The sequence below is a fragment of the Typopeltis vanoorti genome, chromosome 8, assembly GCF_054136105.1.
Source record: "Typopeltis vanoorti isolate ZY-2024b chromosome 8, IOZ_Tvanoo_1.0, whole genome shotgun sequence".
Taxonomy (NCBI): domain Eukaryota; kingdom Metazoa; phylum Arthropoda; class Arachnida; order Uropygi; family Thelyphonidae; genus Typopeltis; species Typopeltis vanoorti.
Genome location: NC_143556.1, coordinates 4,429,960 through 4,448,630, shown reverse-complemented (window position 1 = coordinate 4,448,630; position 18,671 = coordinate 4,429,960). Strand labels below are relative to the sequence as shown.

At 39.4% G+C, this 18,671-nt stretch overlaps 1 protein-coding gene across 1 annotated transcript in view; it reads left to right on the top strand.

Annotated features, from left to right (window-relative positions):
• The window catches only part of LOC150103690 (complement factor B-like), a 271,622-nt gene that overhangs the window by 165,393 nt on the left and 87,558 nt on the right, over positions 1 to 18,671 (top strand). Inside the window, exon 13 of the mRNA XM_090396496.1 lies at positions 13,306 to 13,475. Coding sequence (XP_090252622.1) covers positions 13,306 to 13,475 — 170 coding nt within the window. The remainder of the gene's footprint in view (positions 1 to 13,305; positions 13,476 to 18,671) is intronic.

Sequence of the window (18,671 nt, the reverse complement as noted above, 5' to 3'; positions counted from 1 at the left end):
AAAAGAGATCAATGCAGCTTGGGGAATTTTCAAAAACTGTTTTGTAGATGAAATGTCTAAATGTATTCCAAGGGTGAGAAGGTTAAATAAGATGGGTGTGAGATGGATGAATAAAGAGATTAAGCATGCGATACAGAGAAAAAGGGCATTGGGGAGGCAGCAAAAGAGAAGTGGAAATAACCAATTCCATGAGGTCTACAAAGACCAAGCAAGGAGGGTGACTTGGTTGGTGAGGGTAGCTAAAGAGAGGTATGAACAGCAGTTAGCTAATGAAGCCAAAAAGAATCCTAAGGAATTCTTTCAATATGTAGCCAGCAAAAGAAAGAATAATTATGGAAGGATGACATTGATTGGAGAAAATGGTATAAAGACAGCTGATGCAGAATGTGTGGTGGAGATACTTAATGAACAGTTCATAAAGATCTTTCAATCTTCTGAATTGAATGTGACTTCATGGAGGGATTGAGAGCAGTTGATGATGGGGAGGAGAGACTGACTGTAGGTGAGCAAGAGGTGTATGGGGAGTTGAGTAAACTAGATGTTAATAAGGCTCTGGAACTTGATAATATATCACCACGTATTCTGAAGGAATGTGCCAGGGAGTTGACACCTGCCTTGACATATTTTTTTAATATGAGTCTTGCACTCGGTCAAGTTCCTAAGGAGTGGAAGGAGGACATGATATCTCGGTGAACAGATTTGAGCAAAGAAATGTGGTCTGATCATAGCTTTGTATAATTTGACCACCACACTTTTAACTCTCGTGGTCAGTGTCCTCCTCAGTATTGCAGTTCTTTGAGATGTCTTCACAGCCTTCACAATATGTCTTCTAAACTTCAAATTTCTATCCATAATCACCCCAAGATCCCTTGCTTATTCCACTTCTTCCAGTATAACTTCATAGCCTGAATATGAACCATCCAATCTGTGATCCCAAATTTCAAAACCTTCCATTTTGTTGCATTCAACTAATATTCCCATTCATTTGCTCCCCTTTTCCTTTTTTCCTTTATTCAATCCTCTTGAAGTCAAAACATCAGCACTATTACTAATAACCTCCCCAAGTTACACATTATTGGCAAATAATGTGAAACTTAGGAGGGACAACTGAACATCTCCCTGTAGCCCTGTGTGACAGTATCATTAATATATAGATTTGAACAGCAATGGTCCTAGTATTGAGTCCTGTGGAATATCACTTATAACCTTACTCCTTCCCCATATACTACTCTAATATCATAAAGTGACAGTGGAGTTGGGCAAAGGAAATGACTACTCAGTAATACTGCTGTAATTTGTAAAGATATTTTAGAGGATTCAACATGGAACTCTGTCGCACAAATTGGAGCAAATGAGGATGGATATGAAGCAGGTGATTTGGATTTGAAGATGGCTGATGGACAGATATTATTATTACATGACACCTTCAGGGAGTCCAAAGACTCATCGATGGAGGACTCTACAGCTCTCTGTCTCCACCACTCAATCCACCAACTACAATGAACCACAACTACACCAACACCATCTACCAATCACCATCCCCATCACAAACATCCATGCTCATGAAGGAATTCGAACCTGCAGCCTTTTCACTGGAGAGTGAATATGCTAACCACTCGGCCAACCAGGCCAACAGACACTCGGTGAAGAGAATCAAGGAAAACCGGTGAGATTGTTTAGGTCAGGCAATAACCACCGGGCGATGGACCACCCGTCTGGAACTGAGATCTGACTACAAGCTTTTTAACTGCATCAACTTTATACACTTTGGAGCTGGAATTTCTGGCTGCTGGCACCAGACTTGTCCTCCAATTGATCTCGTTAAAGGATTTAGAGTGTACTCATTTCACTTATGAGGCGTCAATAGAGTCCTGTATTGTTATTTTTCGTCACTACCTCCCCATGCCAGGAGTGGGTAATTTGCATGCCTGCTGCCTTCCTTGAATGTGGTAGCTGTTCTCAGGCTCCCTCTCCAGAATGGAATCCTGATTCACCATTACCCATTATGACCATGGTAGGAGCATAACCTACTGTCGACAGTTGATAAGGAAGATACTTGAAAGATGCGTTGCTGGTACAAGACTGTGCAGTCTGCTCAAAGTTATCCAGAGTCACCAGGAATTTTTCGAATTAAGCTCGATTGGTATCACATTGATGGTATTGGATTGCAGGAAATTGATGAGACCAGGGACTTGGATGTAATGGTGGCAGAGAGTTGAAATTCTAAAAAAATTACTTGAACACCTGGTAACCAAATCTATGCACAAATAAAGATAGGGATGTTATTATAATTATTCATAAAGATGTGATTTTATCATATCTTTGTGATAAAATCACAAAGATTTGGTTACCAGGATTTCTTGGAGATCAGGAGTTAGTGGAGAGGATTTAGAGATGAGTTACCAAAATGTATGGGTTGCAGAATTCAGTTAACAGGCACAGGAGATAGGACATGATAGAAACTTATAAGTTGCTAAAGGAATTCTATAAGATTAGATTAACAAAAAATAAATTTTTTCAATACCTGATGAATAGGGAGAGAACAAGGATCACTCCTTGAAGTTGTGTAAGAGTTGGGTGATTAGTAAGGTTTATGCAGACTATATTTTTTGCTTAGAGAGTAGTGAATGAGTGGAATGGAATGGTTGCAAGTGCCCTGACAGTGAATGAGTATATTATTAACAAACTTCTAAGTAACAAAAATCTAAGCATACTACTGTATGTGCATCTCCCTTGTCCAAGACATTTGTCAACTTGTTATAGTACATAAGTAAGTTAGTAAAATATGATCTCCCTTTAACAAATCCATGCTGACAACTACAGAGAATACTGCAGTTATCAGCCCATTTCTCTATCCTAGCTCTCACCAATCTCTCTCTCACCTCCCCCCCCCCCCCGTAGTACCTTCACAACTCCAGAGAGATTGGCCTATAATTTGTAGCCACAGCCTTATCACCATCTTTATGCAGTGGAACAATTTTACCTTTTTTTCCACTCTTTTGGAACCTGAGCTATTATAAGACTCTTATTAAACAGACGTGCCATATTTTCTGCCAATTCCCTTAAGATGCATGGTGATATATCATCGAATCCTTCTAAAATTGTTACAGTTTAAAATTCCCATCTTTTTTTAAATGGGTATAAAAATTGATCTTTTAAACTCCTCTGGTAATTCTTGTCCCTCATAAATTCCATTAATAATTTGCCATAACACTTCCATACCTTTTTCACCTATATTTCTTATAAGTTATATCTGTATACCATCTATTCCAGGGATTTTCCTTCTTTCATCTTTTGAATTGCTAGATTCAATTCCTCCCTCATGATTTACAGCCTCTGTCCACTATGCTCTTTCATTTGATTTTCTCCTCTTCCTCTGTCTTCATAAAGTTTACTTACATATTCTTCCCATCTCTGTAATAACTCTTTTTCTATCAGAATTTCACCTCTTTCATTCTTGACTGCTTCAGTTCTCTACATCTTTCTCCTTCCTGTCATCATATTAATGTTTTTATAAACACCTTTTTTATAAACACTGAGTACTTATAAGCCAATGAAGAATGATGATAAGAGTGGGGCAGCTACCAGCCTGGCAAATCAAAGTAGTACCTCAAGGCATAGAGGGAGGGGGGATGTGCTGCACTTCCAATCTTGACACCCGTTGAGAACCTATGACGTTCAAAGAACTGAAACCTTTCTCAGCCATAATTCAATTATCATCAAAAGCACCAATTAAGGAAAGTTATATGCATTGGTACTTGGAGTGTACAAGGATTACTACACACAGGTAAACTGAACATAGTGCGAAATGAAATGAAAAGACTAAAATCAGTATACTAAGAATTGCAGAAACACATTGCATTCCAGTCAACAGTATTTATTTTGCTGGTCATGATTCTATAAGCAGAAATGGAGTAGCAATAATTGTCAAAAATTCTATGTGAAAATCAGTGTTAAGCTACAACCTATCAGTGATAGAATAATTTCCTTAAGGATTGACTGTAATCCAATACCAATCACGCTCTTACAAATTTATGTCCCTACGAGTGATGCCAGATGAAGAGACCATTGACCTCTTTTACAGGATCTGAATTTAGTCATAGATACAATAGTGAAAAGAGACATTTTGATCATTAAAGGTGATTTCAATGCAAAAAGTTGGAAAAAGGATGGAAGACCACAACAAGACAGTCCTGAGATCTTCACGAACTGGGCACCCAAAATGGAAGAGGTGAAAGACAGATTGACTTTTGTATAGAAAGAGAACTTATGGTTATTAACATCTTCTTTGAGCAATACAAATGGAGACTATACACCTGGAGGATGCCTGGAGACAGAACAAGGAACCAAATTTATTACATCCTTATTAACAAAAGGTCTATGATGAAAAATGTTAAAGTATTTCCAGGAGCTGATTGTGGCTCTGATCACTAACTCCTCATTGTTGATATGAAATTTGTTTGAAAACAAATAACATAACATATCCACCCAGATTAGACTTCACAGGAATTACTGAGACATATAGTATTAAAGTGGAAAATGAATTTCTAGAACTAGGGAATTATACTGATGAAACAACCCCAATATAAGGAACCTTGCATATTAAAAGAAGCTCAAAAAAAAAAAAATAAAAAAAAAAAATTAAGAAAAGGGAAACCCTGACCAAATATCAAACAAACTTTTCACATGTCTAGGACACATTGAAATTGAAATCATCAGAAAAATTTGTAATAATACTAATCGTAAATTGTAATAATAATAATAATCTGAAATAATCAATTTGAAATAATCTGGCCTGAGGCTATCTGGTGAAATAATGTGCTGTTACAAAGCTCCTGAAAGATCTGTGAATTTTGTTGATTTATTGATTGTTTTCTTTGATTTGATGGTGTATTTTTGTGGTTTTTGGTGTGATTGTTGTACTACGGAGTTTTATAGCATAATTACAGAAATAATTACGAATTCCTTATTATTAGACCTTCAGCAGTACCGGCAGAAAACATGGCGGTGGCTTTGACATTCCATTATTTTAATTTAGACTTCAGTCATTTCGTTAAGTGTGAGGTGTGCTATATGTATTCTTTCGATTACATAAATGATTTGTGAATGATTGGGGCAGATGGAAGGAGGGTGTGTACGAAGTGCGACCTGAACGAGGAATTGATGAATGCAGATATGAATTTGATGACAGAAAGCGTTAGTAGCAAGAATGTCGAGAGGAAAATGAGTGCACGTTCAAAAGAAAAGGATGGTGTGAAAGAGAGGTGAAAGAATGTTAAAAAATCAGTGAAGAAGAAGAAGAAGACGAGTGATATAAAATCCGTAACGGCTGTTAAAAAGGACAAAAGTGAGGTGAGAGTGGTGGAAGTAAATGAAACTGGAAATGGCATGATGAAGGAATTGAAAGTGGAAAAAATCGAAAGAATGAATGATAGCGAAAGTTGGATGCATATTGGACCGAAAGTACAGAAGGATGAATGAGAGTGAAAGTGAGAAGAGGGGGTCGAGAGTCAGAAAATTAGGAAGATTGAATGATAGAGAGAATGTGACGTGAGATTCGGAAGTTGAATTGGATTGGATGAGGAAAGAGATGAAATGGATGTGGAATGAAATTAAGAAAATTCGGGTAAAAAATATTAAAACAAATCATGATGGCACGAAAGAGTTAACTAAAGATGAGCGAGTGGCGTTGTATGGCGACTCATTATTAAAGGTGTGCTGGATGATAAGATGCCTAAGGAATGTTTTCCAGGTGGTAAAATAAATAGTGATTGAGGCATTGGATATGAGGAGGGAGCGAGCAAAGGAGTTAATGGCTTTAATTGGTATGAATGATTTCACAGAGGACAAAGAGAGCATTAGAATGGATATCAGGAGGCTGCTTAGAAGGATAAAAGAGAACAGTGTGACAGGAAGGGTGGTCACCATGTTGAATAGGTATGACTGTGGTGAGATGAGGTGGAGAGCAAGGATTATGAATGATATGCTGGATGAAATGTATGAGGAGACAGGAGTGCAGTTTGTTAATGTGTGGAATGAGTTTGAGGGATGAACTGAGCTGTATGAGAGCGATGGGCTGCATTTGAGTGGTTATGGTGTGAGTCGCTTGGAGAGACTGCTGCTGGAAGATAGAAAAGTGAGTAGAATGAGAGAGAATAAATTAGATCAACTGGGAAATGATGTGAAAGAGCAGGAGAGTAAGATAGGAGAGATTGAAGAGGTGGTAATGAATGAGGAAGTGAGTGGTATGAGTATAGAAAATGAGAGAATGGGTGTGCAAGAGGAACGGGAAAACGGGGAGGCTCAGGGTGGACAGGAGTACACAGCATGAGAAAGGTGGATGATCCGAGAGGAGGTTAGAGCATGTGTAGAAATGAATGGGATGACCTGGGATCAAGAGGAAACAGTTGAAATTGAAAAGAGTTTTAAAATGAATAAGCAGAAAGAGAAATGGTCCCAGTCAAGCATTGAGAGATCACATCGAGTGGGTGATATCAGTGGAACTATCTGTAGATCCAGAAATGAGCCGTTGTGTTTGTATGCAAATGTTAGAAGTATAAGAAACAAGGCAGATGAAATGGTTGCATTAATTGCGTCTGTTCACCCATAGATTGTCGGAATAAGTGAGACATGGTTGGAAGAGGACGACATCCTGACAGGAATAGAGATGGAAGGGTATGATGTGTGTCGGGAGGATAGAAAGGGCAAAAACGGAGGGGGGGAGTGCTATTGATGATAGAGAAAGAGTTGCGTCCATACAAAGTAGAGATGTAAGATGGAAATAGTGCCAGTGGTTTTGAGGCAGTATGGTGTGAGATAGAGGTGAATGGAATCAAATACTTGGTTGGATGTTGTTATAGACCAGGAAATGTGGATGGTGGTGATAATAACCAATTCCATGAGGACTACAAAGACCAGGCAAGGCAGGTGACTTGGTTGACGAGGGTAGCTAAACAGAGGTATGAGCAGAAATTAGCTAATAAAGCCAAAAAGAATCCTAAAGAGTTCTTTTGATATGTAGCCAGCAAAAGAAAGAATGATTATGGAAGGATGACATTGATTGAATAAAATGGTATAAAGACAGTTGTTGCAAAAGGTGTGGTGGAAATACTTAATGAGCAGTTCATAAAGGTCTTTCAATCTTGTGAATGTGACTTCATGGAGCTCTCTCCATGAAGTCACACACAGAGATTGAGAGCAGTTGATGATAGGGAAGAGAGACTGACTGTGAGTGAGCAAGAGGTGTATGTGGAGTTGAGAAAACTAGATGTAAACAAGGCTGTGGAACTTCATAATATATCACCATGTATTCTGAAGGAATGTGTCAGGGAGTTGACGCTGGCCTTGACATATTTTTTTAAAACAAGTCTTGCACTTGGTCATGTTCCTAAGAAGTGGAAGGAGGGCAAGATTGTGCCACTTCATAAAGGAGGGGGATATAGAACTCAAGCATCAAACTATAGGTCTATCTGTGTGTTAGGTGTTGTAGTTAAGTTGTTTGAGAAGCTTGTGAGAACTAGGATCCAGAATTGGGTTGATAACAATGGTATTATCTTTGATGGACAGCATGAATTTGCTAAAGGGAGGTCATGTTTTAGTAATCTACTTACTTATTACAATAAAGTGACTACTTCCTTGGACAGAGGAGAAGGATACACAGTAATATACTTGGATTTTGCAAAGGCTTTTGATAGAGTACCTCATAAGTTGACAATCAAACTAGAGCAGATGGGGTTGGATATTAGATTAGTGCATCGGATTGGAAACTGGGTATCTGATAGTTATCAACAAGTTGTGTATGGGGAAGCGATATCCAGGAAAAGGAAAGTTACTAGTGGTGTGCCTCAGGGGTTGTATTTTAAGGTTGTGTTTTGCTGTTTAACTTTTATATTAATGATATAGGTGAAGATTTGGATGGAGATATTCAGTTGTTTGCAGATGATGCAAAGTTGGGACAAACCATGAAGAGTAGTGAGGATGTTGTGACCTTGCAGGAAGACTTGAATAAATTGAGTGATTGGGCATGGAAATGGGGATGCGAGTTCAATGTTGCAAAATATAAGGTTTTAAAATTTGGAAAATAAGATGGGATGTAGAATTTATGCTTGGTGAGGATACATTGTTGGAGGTGGAAGAAATAAGAGATCTGGGGGTGATAGTGGATAAGGATTTGAAATTTAGGGGACACATAGCCAAAATTGTGAAGACAACACAAAGGCTTCTGGGAATGATGCGGAGGACACTGACGTGTAGATGTAGGTAGATTCTTGTTCCGTTGTATAAGGCTTTGATTAGGCCACACATGGACTATTGTGCCCAAATTTGGTCACCGGGTTTTCAGTAGGATGAAGAGATGTTGGAAAGGGTCCAAAGGAGACTGACTAAGGTAGTGTCTGACCTCTGACCTCTCGAGTATGAGGAAAGATTGAGAAGATGCAATTTGCAGAGTCTGGTGGACAGGAGGAAGAAGGGAGATATGATAGAGACCTACAAGTTGGTAAGGGGTTGTTATAGGATCAGTGGTGGAGAAGTACTACAGAAAATAGTGGGAGATCGGGGGAGAACCAGAGGTCATCCCTGTTAACTGTATAAAGAAGGTGTGAGTAAGGGGAGTGAGAGGCAGGTTTTTTTCATGCAGAATTGTAAATGATTGGAATGCCTTGCCTGAGAGTGTGGTGTCTGCAGGGAGTTTGAATGTATTCAAAGCATGGTAGGATGAGCTGTGTGTGTGATAAAAGGACCTCCCAGATGAGTCTTTGACTCCATGAGGTCTTGGGAAATAATAATAATAATAATAAAATCTGGGAGGCAGGAGATTGGCCCGATGACTGTGTAAAATTCATTTTTATCCCAATACACAAAAAAGGAGATCTCAATGAATGCAATAATTATAGAACTGTATCATTGATCTAACATGCAAGCAAGATTTTATGTATGTTATTAAAGAAACACTTGAAACATATGTTGAGCAATAACTTCCTGCAGAAAAGGCAGATTTTAAAAAAGGACATAGAATAGATAAAATTTCTAATCTAAGGCACTTGTTTGAAAAGGCTCAAGAATTTAATATTACCTTGTATATATGCTTCATTGATTATGTTAAAGTATTTGACTGTGTCAGGTGGGAGGTCCTGCAGAAAATATTAAGCAAAATGAGCATTCCAGAACACTTGGCACAACTTTTAAAACAACTCTGAGAGGAATCATGCTGAGTTGAAGACGGATGGAAAAAACATCTCAGTGGTTCAATGTCGAGAAAGCTGTGAGACAAGGATGCATACTCTCCCCTGATCCATACAATCTTTACAGAGAATACATTATGAAAAAGGCACTTAAGTTTTTCTTCTTTTTTTTCTCACCAGAGGTCAGGCCAACAATTGTTGTAGCGGTTGGTCAGTATCTTTAACAAACCACTTTGAATGTAGTGTAGCTTGTTTTCTGTTTATAGTTGTATGCTCCAGAAGATGATCTTGACAAAGGTCAAAATGTCGAATGTTTTAGTTATATTAAACTAAAGTTTTTATTCAAACATGGTAGTTGTCTCGATAATTTTCAAAAATACATTTGGATCACCATGTAAGCTTAAAAGAAAGGATTCAGATCATCCATGGAAATGATACCCACAAGCGTTGCAATCACTATGGTAAGTTAAAGATTCCTATTTCCTTCTTGATCAACCGGCTGGCCTTTTTAAAGAGCTGCAGAGACAATAACCTTATTCCTACCTGCATCAGGCTAAAAAAGAAATTTACGTCCACTAAGGCACTCCGTATTTATGACCACACAGAAAAAGCAATGCTCAGAGAACAGATTCAAACAGCCCGCAATAACCTAGCAACAACACAAAATCTGGTTTCAAAATTGCAATCCGAACTATATTAATCCAGACATTCTACAAGTACTTGAAAGAATTACTGACAATTCGTCCACATATACCTTGGAAAAGAATAAAGAAAAACTCACGAACAAATTCCACAGTTTGAAACAACTGCAAAATATGGTGGCTAATCACAGGAATCCATCCAATAAGGAGACAAGGAGCAACCAACCACCGACAAGCAAGAACCATGTGATCAACCTATCAAGCCACACCCTGAACAATGGCGAACTTACGCTACTGAATAAAGGACTTAACTACGCAATAACACCTAAAAAGGTAAACAAATTGGATTTTATCTACCACATAGAAAGAGGTATCAGGTCCCTACCTAACAATATAGCAGTTAAATACGACTGGAAACTAGTAATGTCCTGAACACTAAGAAAACCATGCAGAACAATCTCACAAAAACAGAACTAGCAGCAATTAAGTCATTAAAATCCAAACACAACATAATAACGAAATCTGATAAAGGCAATGCCACTGTCGTTCTTGACAGGTCAACATATTACTTCAAATGAATCAACTAGTAGCCGATAATAACACATATAAGCTTGTAAATTATAACCCAACAAAAAGGATAAAGAATAAAACAGAGAAACTACTCAAGTCCGTCACTTCTTGGCCACTAGATACGGTTAAAAAACTCAAACTCCACTACGCCCCCCCCCCCAGAATATATGGGGTCCCGAAAATACACAAACAAAATGTGCCCCTTCGACCAATCGTGTGGAAGGAAGAGACAGTCCCAATTACCACTTAGCCAAGAAATTAGCGGCAACACTCAAGGAGTTGGTAGGTCATTCCCCCTCCTGCATAAAAAACACACAACACTTTATAGACAAAATTAAAAACATAACACTCGACAAAGACGACTTATTAGTCAGTTTCGACGTTTCTGCCCTTTTCACTAATGTCCCCATCAGTGACACAATTCTCCTACTACAGAACAAATTTCTGCCCAACATTACGGCCCTCTTTGCTCACGTACTACAGTCCGGTTACTTCGTGTGGCAAAACAAATTTTACCTACAGAAAGAAGGTACAGCCATGGGCTCACCACTATCCCCCCCCCCCCCCCCAATCACTAACTTCTATATGGAAACCTTTGAGTAAAGGGTTTCTTGATTCCGCCAGGCTAAGACCGACAGTCTGGCTTAGACACGTTGACGACGTGTTTGCAATCTGGCCACACGGGCGACAAATGCTAAACACATTCCTTAGCCACCTGAACAAGCAACACGAACGCATACAATTTACCATCGAAATCAAAATTCGCTCCCATTCCTTGACACACTAGTCACACATCTTCCTTCAGGCAGTCTATCCTTCACGATCTACCAAAAACCGACACACACTGGCCAATACATGCTATGAATTGGCCGGTGTGCTAATTCATACCACTTATATGAATTAGCTATATGCTAATTCATACCACCACCCATCACAAAAATATGGATTCATTAATACCCTTAAAAACAGAGCTACAACAATTTGCTCCAACCAGCAAGCCCTGAAACAAGAACTGAAAATAATAAGTGACACATTCATAAATAATGGCTATAACAAAAATACTATTAATAAAATACTCCATAAAACAACAACAAAAACGAATCTAGATTACAGTAAAACCGTAGCCATCCCATACATTAAAGGGTTATCAGAAAAAATCAACAGAATCCTACAACATTATAACTTCAATGCCACCTTTAAACCACCCACTAAACTTAAAACCATATTCAACTCCTCTATGGATCCTCTCCTCCCATTTTCACATCCTGGAGTCTATTGCATCCGCTGCACCTGTAACTTACCGTACATTGGTGAAACAGGACGGACAATCCCTATACACAAGAAAGAACACATTAGACACATTAAATATAACTATTATGGCGAAGCAGGCCTCTCAGACCACGCGCTCAACACCTTACACCAAATCAACTGGAAAAGCACCCGCTCTTTACACCACACAAAAACCTGGTATGAAAGGAAATTTAAGGAAGCCTGCGAAATCCTGATAAACCACCCAAATATCAACAATAAAGATGACATGAAAATTCCAAGGATCTTGTTGGCACAAATTCAGCCTACCTAATATATAAGATCTAGCATAAGTCAGGACTCTAGCCAATCTTCAGCTAGTATTAGAAACCATTCCATACCAACTGGCTGGAATGTACAAGTATAATCATGATGTTGATATATGTATATAGATAGATACTTGTTGTTGTAAGAAAAGTCTCATTGACTATGTTATTGTTGATAGTGTGGGGGGTGGGGGGGGGGGGGGGTGGGGGGGGGGGGGGGTGGGGGGGGGGGGGGGTGGGGGGGGGGGGGGGTGGGGGGGGGGGGGGGTGGGGGGGGGGGGGGGTGGGGGGGGGGGGGGGTGGGGGGGGGGGGGGGTGGGGGGGGGGGGGGGTGGGGGGGGGGGGGGGTGGGGGGGGGGGGGGGTGGGGGGGGGGGGGGGTGGGGGGGGGGGGGGGTGGGGGGGGGGGGGGGTGGGGGGGGGGGGGGGTGGGGGGGGGGGGGGGTGGGGGGGGGGGGGGGTGGGGGGGGGGGGGGGTGGGGGGGGGGGGGGGTGGGGGGGGGGGGGGGTGGGGGGGGGGGGGGGTGGGGGGGGGGGGGGGTGGGGGGGGGGGGGGGTGGGGGGGGGGGGGGGTGGGGGGGGGGGGGGGTGGGGGGGGGGGGGGGTGGGGGGGGGGGGGGGTGGGGGGGGGGGGGGGTGGGGGGGGGGGGGGGTGGGGGGGGGGGGGGGTGGGGGGGGGGGGAAAATCGAAATTCAACAACATCATCATCAACTATTATTATTATTATGTGACACCTCCAGGGAGTCCAAAGACTCATCGAGGGAGGGTACTTACTCTACAACTCTCTGTCTCCACCAACTACAACGAACTGCAACTACCATCATTTACACCAATGCCATCTACCGCCCACCACCACTAGTATTTTCGCAGACAATCACAAATATCCATACCCACAGCAGGATTTGAACCCACAGCCTTTTGGTTGGAGAGCGGATACACTAACCACTCAGCTAACCAGGCCAATCAACAACAACATCATCGTCATTAATGATGATGATGTTGTTGATGAAGATAGTGTTTAATAACTGCACAGTGGTTACATGTACACTGCATTGTATCATAAGGTAATCTACCATAGTATCAGTGTTATATAAAGAAACTCTCCAGTTTTTTGAGAAGAAGAATTAGTAAGTCAATAAAAGCTCTTTAGTATAAATTTATGAATTTATTCTTGCTATTATTTTCTAATAAACATTCAATGTTTATTAGAAAATAAACTTTTTAAATAAATGATGCAGTTCTTATTTTGCTTAGGTAACACTTTACTTTCTACTCGTACATTTTTACTGTATAGAAGTATTTTATTTTTCTCTACTAATAGTATCTTCACTTGTTTAGATTATTCTGTATGTGGCCTTGGATTAGATCATGTAGCAAACAAGGGGAACAGAGTTAAACGTGATGCACGTGAAAGAATTATAGGTGGAGAGGAAGCACAGACACCTTGGCCATGGATGGCAGCTTTATACATGAAAGCAAAAGGACGTCCTGATGTTAGTGATGCAAAGGTAAGTGATTTGCAAAGTGATATACAATTTTTGTAAATTGTTTTCTCTTTTCTCTGATTATTTTTAACAGCTTATCTGTGAATGGTTCAACGTTAATGCCAAAGGTAGAGAACTGAAACACATGATGTATAATTTGCAAAGTTGCATCCTTATTGCTTACTATATTCATTTTACCACATGCAAGTCCAGAAAAATGGGTGTTTCATTGTAATGAATTATTTTGTATAATTATTAATATACAAAATTATTTCTTATTTTGTATAATTAATAATTTATATAATTATTAATTATACAAAATGATGATATGAACACAATCATTATTCTAGTTTGTTCATAAAATACAATAACATTTTCAAATATTAGATCACATTATTTTAATTTGATCATAAACTAAATCAAATCAGAATATTGACTGTTCTTGCTCTCACCACTCTATCCAATGCAAAAATTCCACAGTTCAATCACCCTCCACTCCATGCGAAGAAACCACTCCTCACCCTCTTGCTCACAGCTTCCCTTTGCAACTTCCAGGGATGGCTCCTTGTCATCGCTCCTTCCTGTTCCACCAAGCAAAAGAACTCCCCAGTGTCAACCCTGTAACTACCTCTCAACAGTTTAAAAGTCTCAATCATATCACCTCTCCTTCTTCTGTCTATCAAACTCTGCAGTCTGCATTCACTCAGCTGATCATCATAATTAACAAACATTGTACAGTCCTGAACCAACTTTGTTATCCACCATGTGCCATTATCAGAATTAATTTATCCCCTTCAAATCCTGGGAACCAAATTTGAAAACAACAGTCTAAGTATGGTCTAATCAGGGTCTTATACAATAGAACGATAACTTTTATTTCTGCAGGTTAGTGTCATTCTCAGTATTGCAGCAATCCACTGGGTTACCTTCACCATTTTTGCAATGTGTTCCCTGAATTTCAGTTTTCTATCAATCATAACCCCCAGATCTCTTGTCTCTCCTACTTCCTCCAGTACAGCTCCTCCAATCAAGTATGCAGCCTCCCATCGATGTATCCCAAACTTCAAGACTTTACATTTTGCTGCATTAAGCCGATACCCCCCATTCATTTGCCCATCTGTCTAGTTTATTCAAATCCTCTTGCAGTGCTGCCACATCTCCACTATTATTAATAACCCTTCCCAGCTTCACATTATCTGCAAACAACTGAATATCCACTTGCAATCCATTGACAATGTCATTGATATAAAGGTTAAACAATACAGGTCCTACTGCCGAGCCCTATGGAATCCCACTTGTAACCTTCTACCTCCATGATGTTGCCCCACCATACAGAACTCTCTGATAACTCCTGAATCCAGTTGACTAACTTAACTTCTAAACCCATGCTGCAACTTAAACATCAGCTTATCATGTGGCACCCTGTGAAATGCCTTTGCAAAATCCAAAAAAATGGCAGTGTATTCCTTTCCCTCATCAACTTCTCTTGTCACTTTATTATAAAAAGCAATCATATTAATAAAGCAAAAGCACCTCTTATCAAATCCATGTTGGCTTTCACAGATAACATTACCCTCATCTGCCCAAGGCTGTATATGGTCCCTCACTGATTTCTCCAAGATCTTATCAATTACTAATGAAACACAAACTGGCCTATAATTAGACTCATCTAGTCTGCTACTGCCCTTATGAAATGGCACTATCTTACCTTTCTTCCATTCCTTGGGTATTTTTCACATAGCCAGGTCAATGGAGCTGTAAGTTCTTAAGCACATTCTCTCAAAACCGGTGGTGAAATATCATCCAATCTCACAGCTTTACTGACATCCAGGGCACTCAGTATTTGGAATATACTCTTGTCTTGCACCTCTAAACCTCAAACCTGACCTATCCCTCTAGTATTAAAACTTACTTCACCAGGAAGATATACTCCAATAAAGTGTTTATTGTTTATATTCCAATAAAGTGTAGATGTTCTGTGGAGTAGTGGAGACAGAGAGTTGTACAGTAGGTGTCCTCCTGCAATGAGTCTTCAGACTCCTTGGAGGTGTCACGAATAATAATAATTATTGAACAACTTTACGATGTCCTCTGCATCAGTTACTCTATTCCTATTTTTATCCTACAGTGCCATTCTTCCACAATCACTTCTCCTCCTATTGGTCACACAGCTGAAAACTTAGGATTATCTTTGGATCTTGGTGCCAATCTCTTCTGACATTCTAGTTTTGTCTTCCTTACCATATTAGTCACTCTCCTGGCCTGAGTCTTATATTCTTCATGCACCTGCTCTCAACCCCTCTCCTTATGTCTCTTCCATAACCTCTTTTTCACTTGCAGTTCCTGTTTGATATTATTTGTCATCCACTTTACACCAAATCTCCAAACCTTTCCATAACGTGTGTCCAGTGGTGGGTGATGTAAACTCAGAGGTGAGCTGTGAATGTTGTTCCATATTTGTTGTCACTGATGAATTGGTGGTCCTATAGGAAGTGGAGAAAGTGGCTTTTGATAGCTTTCTCCATTATTTCGGAGAGAACTGAAGTAATGGCATTTGATCAGTAGGATTGATAGTAGACTTCTATCTCCTTTGTTTTTGAAATAAGTGAGATATGAGATATTGCTTCCACACATTGGGATCAGCACCAGCTATATATAATAGATTGTAGATACAATACAGGACAAGTGATAGCCCTGGAGCACATTGTTTGAAAACTATTGGAGAGATGCCACAAGAACCAGAAGACTTTTTGGTGCCCAAGTTATTTAGTAATTTTTTTATTTGTCTTTGTTCTCAGATTGTAGTATGGCAGAAGGTAATTTCTCATGGTTATCTATGCAGAAGTTCAGGGAGAAGAGAGATTCAAAGATGTTTAGTTCCTCATGTACAATCTCAAAGTCAGAGACTATTATCATTATTATTAACATCTGACCTCCATGGAGTTAGAGTTACACACAATGCTCATCCAACCATGCCTTAAACTGATTATTTGTGATTACATTCACAACACAGTCAGGCAATGCATCCCACTCACCAACCACTCTCCATGCAAAGAACCTTCCCCTCTCTCTCCTCTGTTCACACCCTCCTTATACAGTTTCTAGTGATTGCTTCTTGTTCTATCCCACTCCCATTCTATGAAAAATCTCTTCCAGGTCAACCTGATAACAACCAATGACTTGCTTATATGTCTCAATCACATTCCCCCTCTCTTCCTCCTATTTGCGAGGCTCTAAAATTTACATTCTTTCAATCTGTCCTCATACTCCACATTCCTGTGGCCTGATCATGGCCTTATACAATGGCATCACAACCTCTCTATTTCTGCATGTCCAGGTCCTCTGTATCATTGCCATTATCCAATGTGATTTCTTCACAACTTGTGCAGTGTGGCTCTGAATTTCAGGTCCCTGTCTACCACCACTCCCAGATCTCTCATTTTCTTCAATTCATACAATTGGATTCAAGTGTATACTTTGAATCCAATTGTATTGCTCTCCCCAGTTTTGCATCATCTATGACCAGCTGCATAAAGGTATACATAAATCTACATACATGGGAAGCCAGAGGATATAAAAGCATCATTGACTATATAATAGCGGGTGAAAATGTGAACAAGATCATAAGAAATTGCAGAGTATACAGAGGATGCAATATTGACTCAGACCATTATTTATTAATCAGTACTATTAAGATCCCAAACCAGAGAAATAGAAACAATACAGGAACACAAAAACAAAAGCAGGAGCAATTTAAGATAGATACAGCAAGATAGTATGAGAATTATATCAAAGAAGACTTACAAATCATACAAAGAAAATAAATCAAGATACAGATATAGAAAATGAATGGCAAAACATTAATCAAATAGTGAAACAAACAGCACATGAGGCCATAGAAACAAAACAGTTTAAAACAGTCCTGCAAAGAAAAAGGAAGGGACTCTGAACTTGGAACCCAGAAATAGAACCTTTCATAAGAAAGAAAAAAGAAACATACCTTAAATGGTTAAATGACAGAACCATAGGAAATGAAATAGAATATAAAAGACTCAGAGCAATAACAAGAAGAGAAACCAGGAAAATCAGAAGACAAGACAGGGAAAAATTTGTATCAAAATTAGAACATGACATAAATGGACCTCAACTAAAGAGCTATAAAATAATTAAAAAAATGACTCAAGAAACAAAGGATAATCTACAATTAGAAGGCTCCTCCACAAAAGAATGGACCATTCACTACACCCAGCTTCTAAACAATAATAATCAAATTAAAATAAAACAAGTAATAAGTCAAGAAACAAATAAAGAACCAATACAGTTAAATGATCTAATGAAAATATTGAAAAAACTAAAAAATAGAAAAGCTACAGTAGAAGATGGGATAAATTCAGAACTATACAAATACAGCTCTAAACCATTGCAGTTACAATTAATTAAATTCCTAAATGAATATGGGAAGAAGGAAACATCCAACAAAACTGGAAGACAGCAATAGTTATAAACATATTCAAAAAAGGAAACGGACATGATTGCAGAAACTACAGAGGAACACCCTTATTAAATACATGCTATTAAATATATCTGAATATAATTAAAAGCAAATTAACCCTATGGGCTGAAGAAATTATTGGAGAAGAACAATGAGACTTTAGGAAAGGAAGATCCTGCACAGATCCCACATCTGCTTTGACATATTTTTTTAATACGAGTCTTGTACTCGGTAAAGTTCCTAAGGAGTGAAAGGAGGGCAAGGTTGTGCCACTTCATAAAGGAGGTGATTGAACTCAAGCATCAAACTATAGGCCTATCTGTGTGTCAGGTGTTGTGGTTAAGTTGTTGGAGAACTAGCTTCTCCAACAGGGAACTCATCATCATCATCAAATTCCTGCCATATACACTCAAGGGGTGTACAGGATATGATAGTACTACATGAAAAAAAATTACATCATTACTAACTTCCTATCTACAATTTTCCTCCAAATCAGTCTGTTACTTGTCAAGATTCCAACATTATCAGATCTTATATTTCTATTGTCTAAGGCACTTTGTACTGTATCAATCCACCTATATCTTGGTCTTCCTCTGGGTCGTTTTGCTGCCAACCTGGCAGAGAACACTTGTTTTGCAAATCTTTCTTCGCCCATTCTGTTTAAGTGACCATACCACCTGAGATTAGCTCTGTTAACGCATTCCCGGATGCTGACAATATCAAGTTCT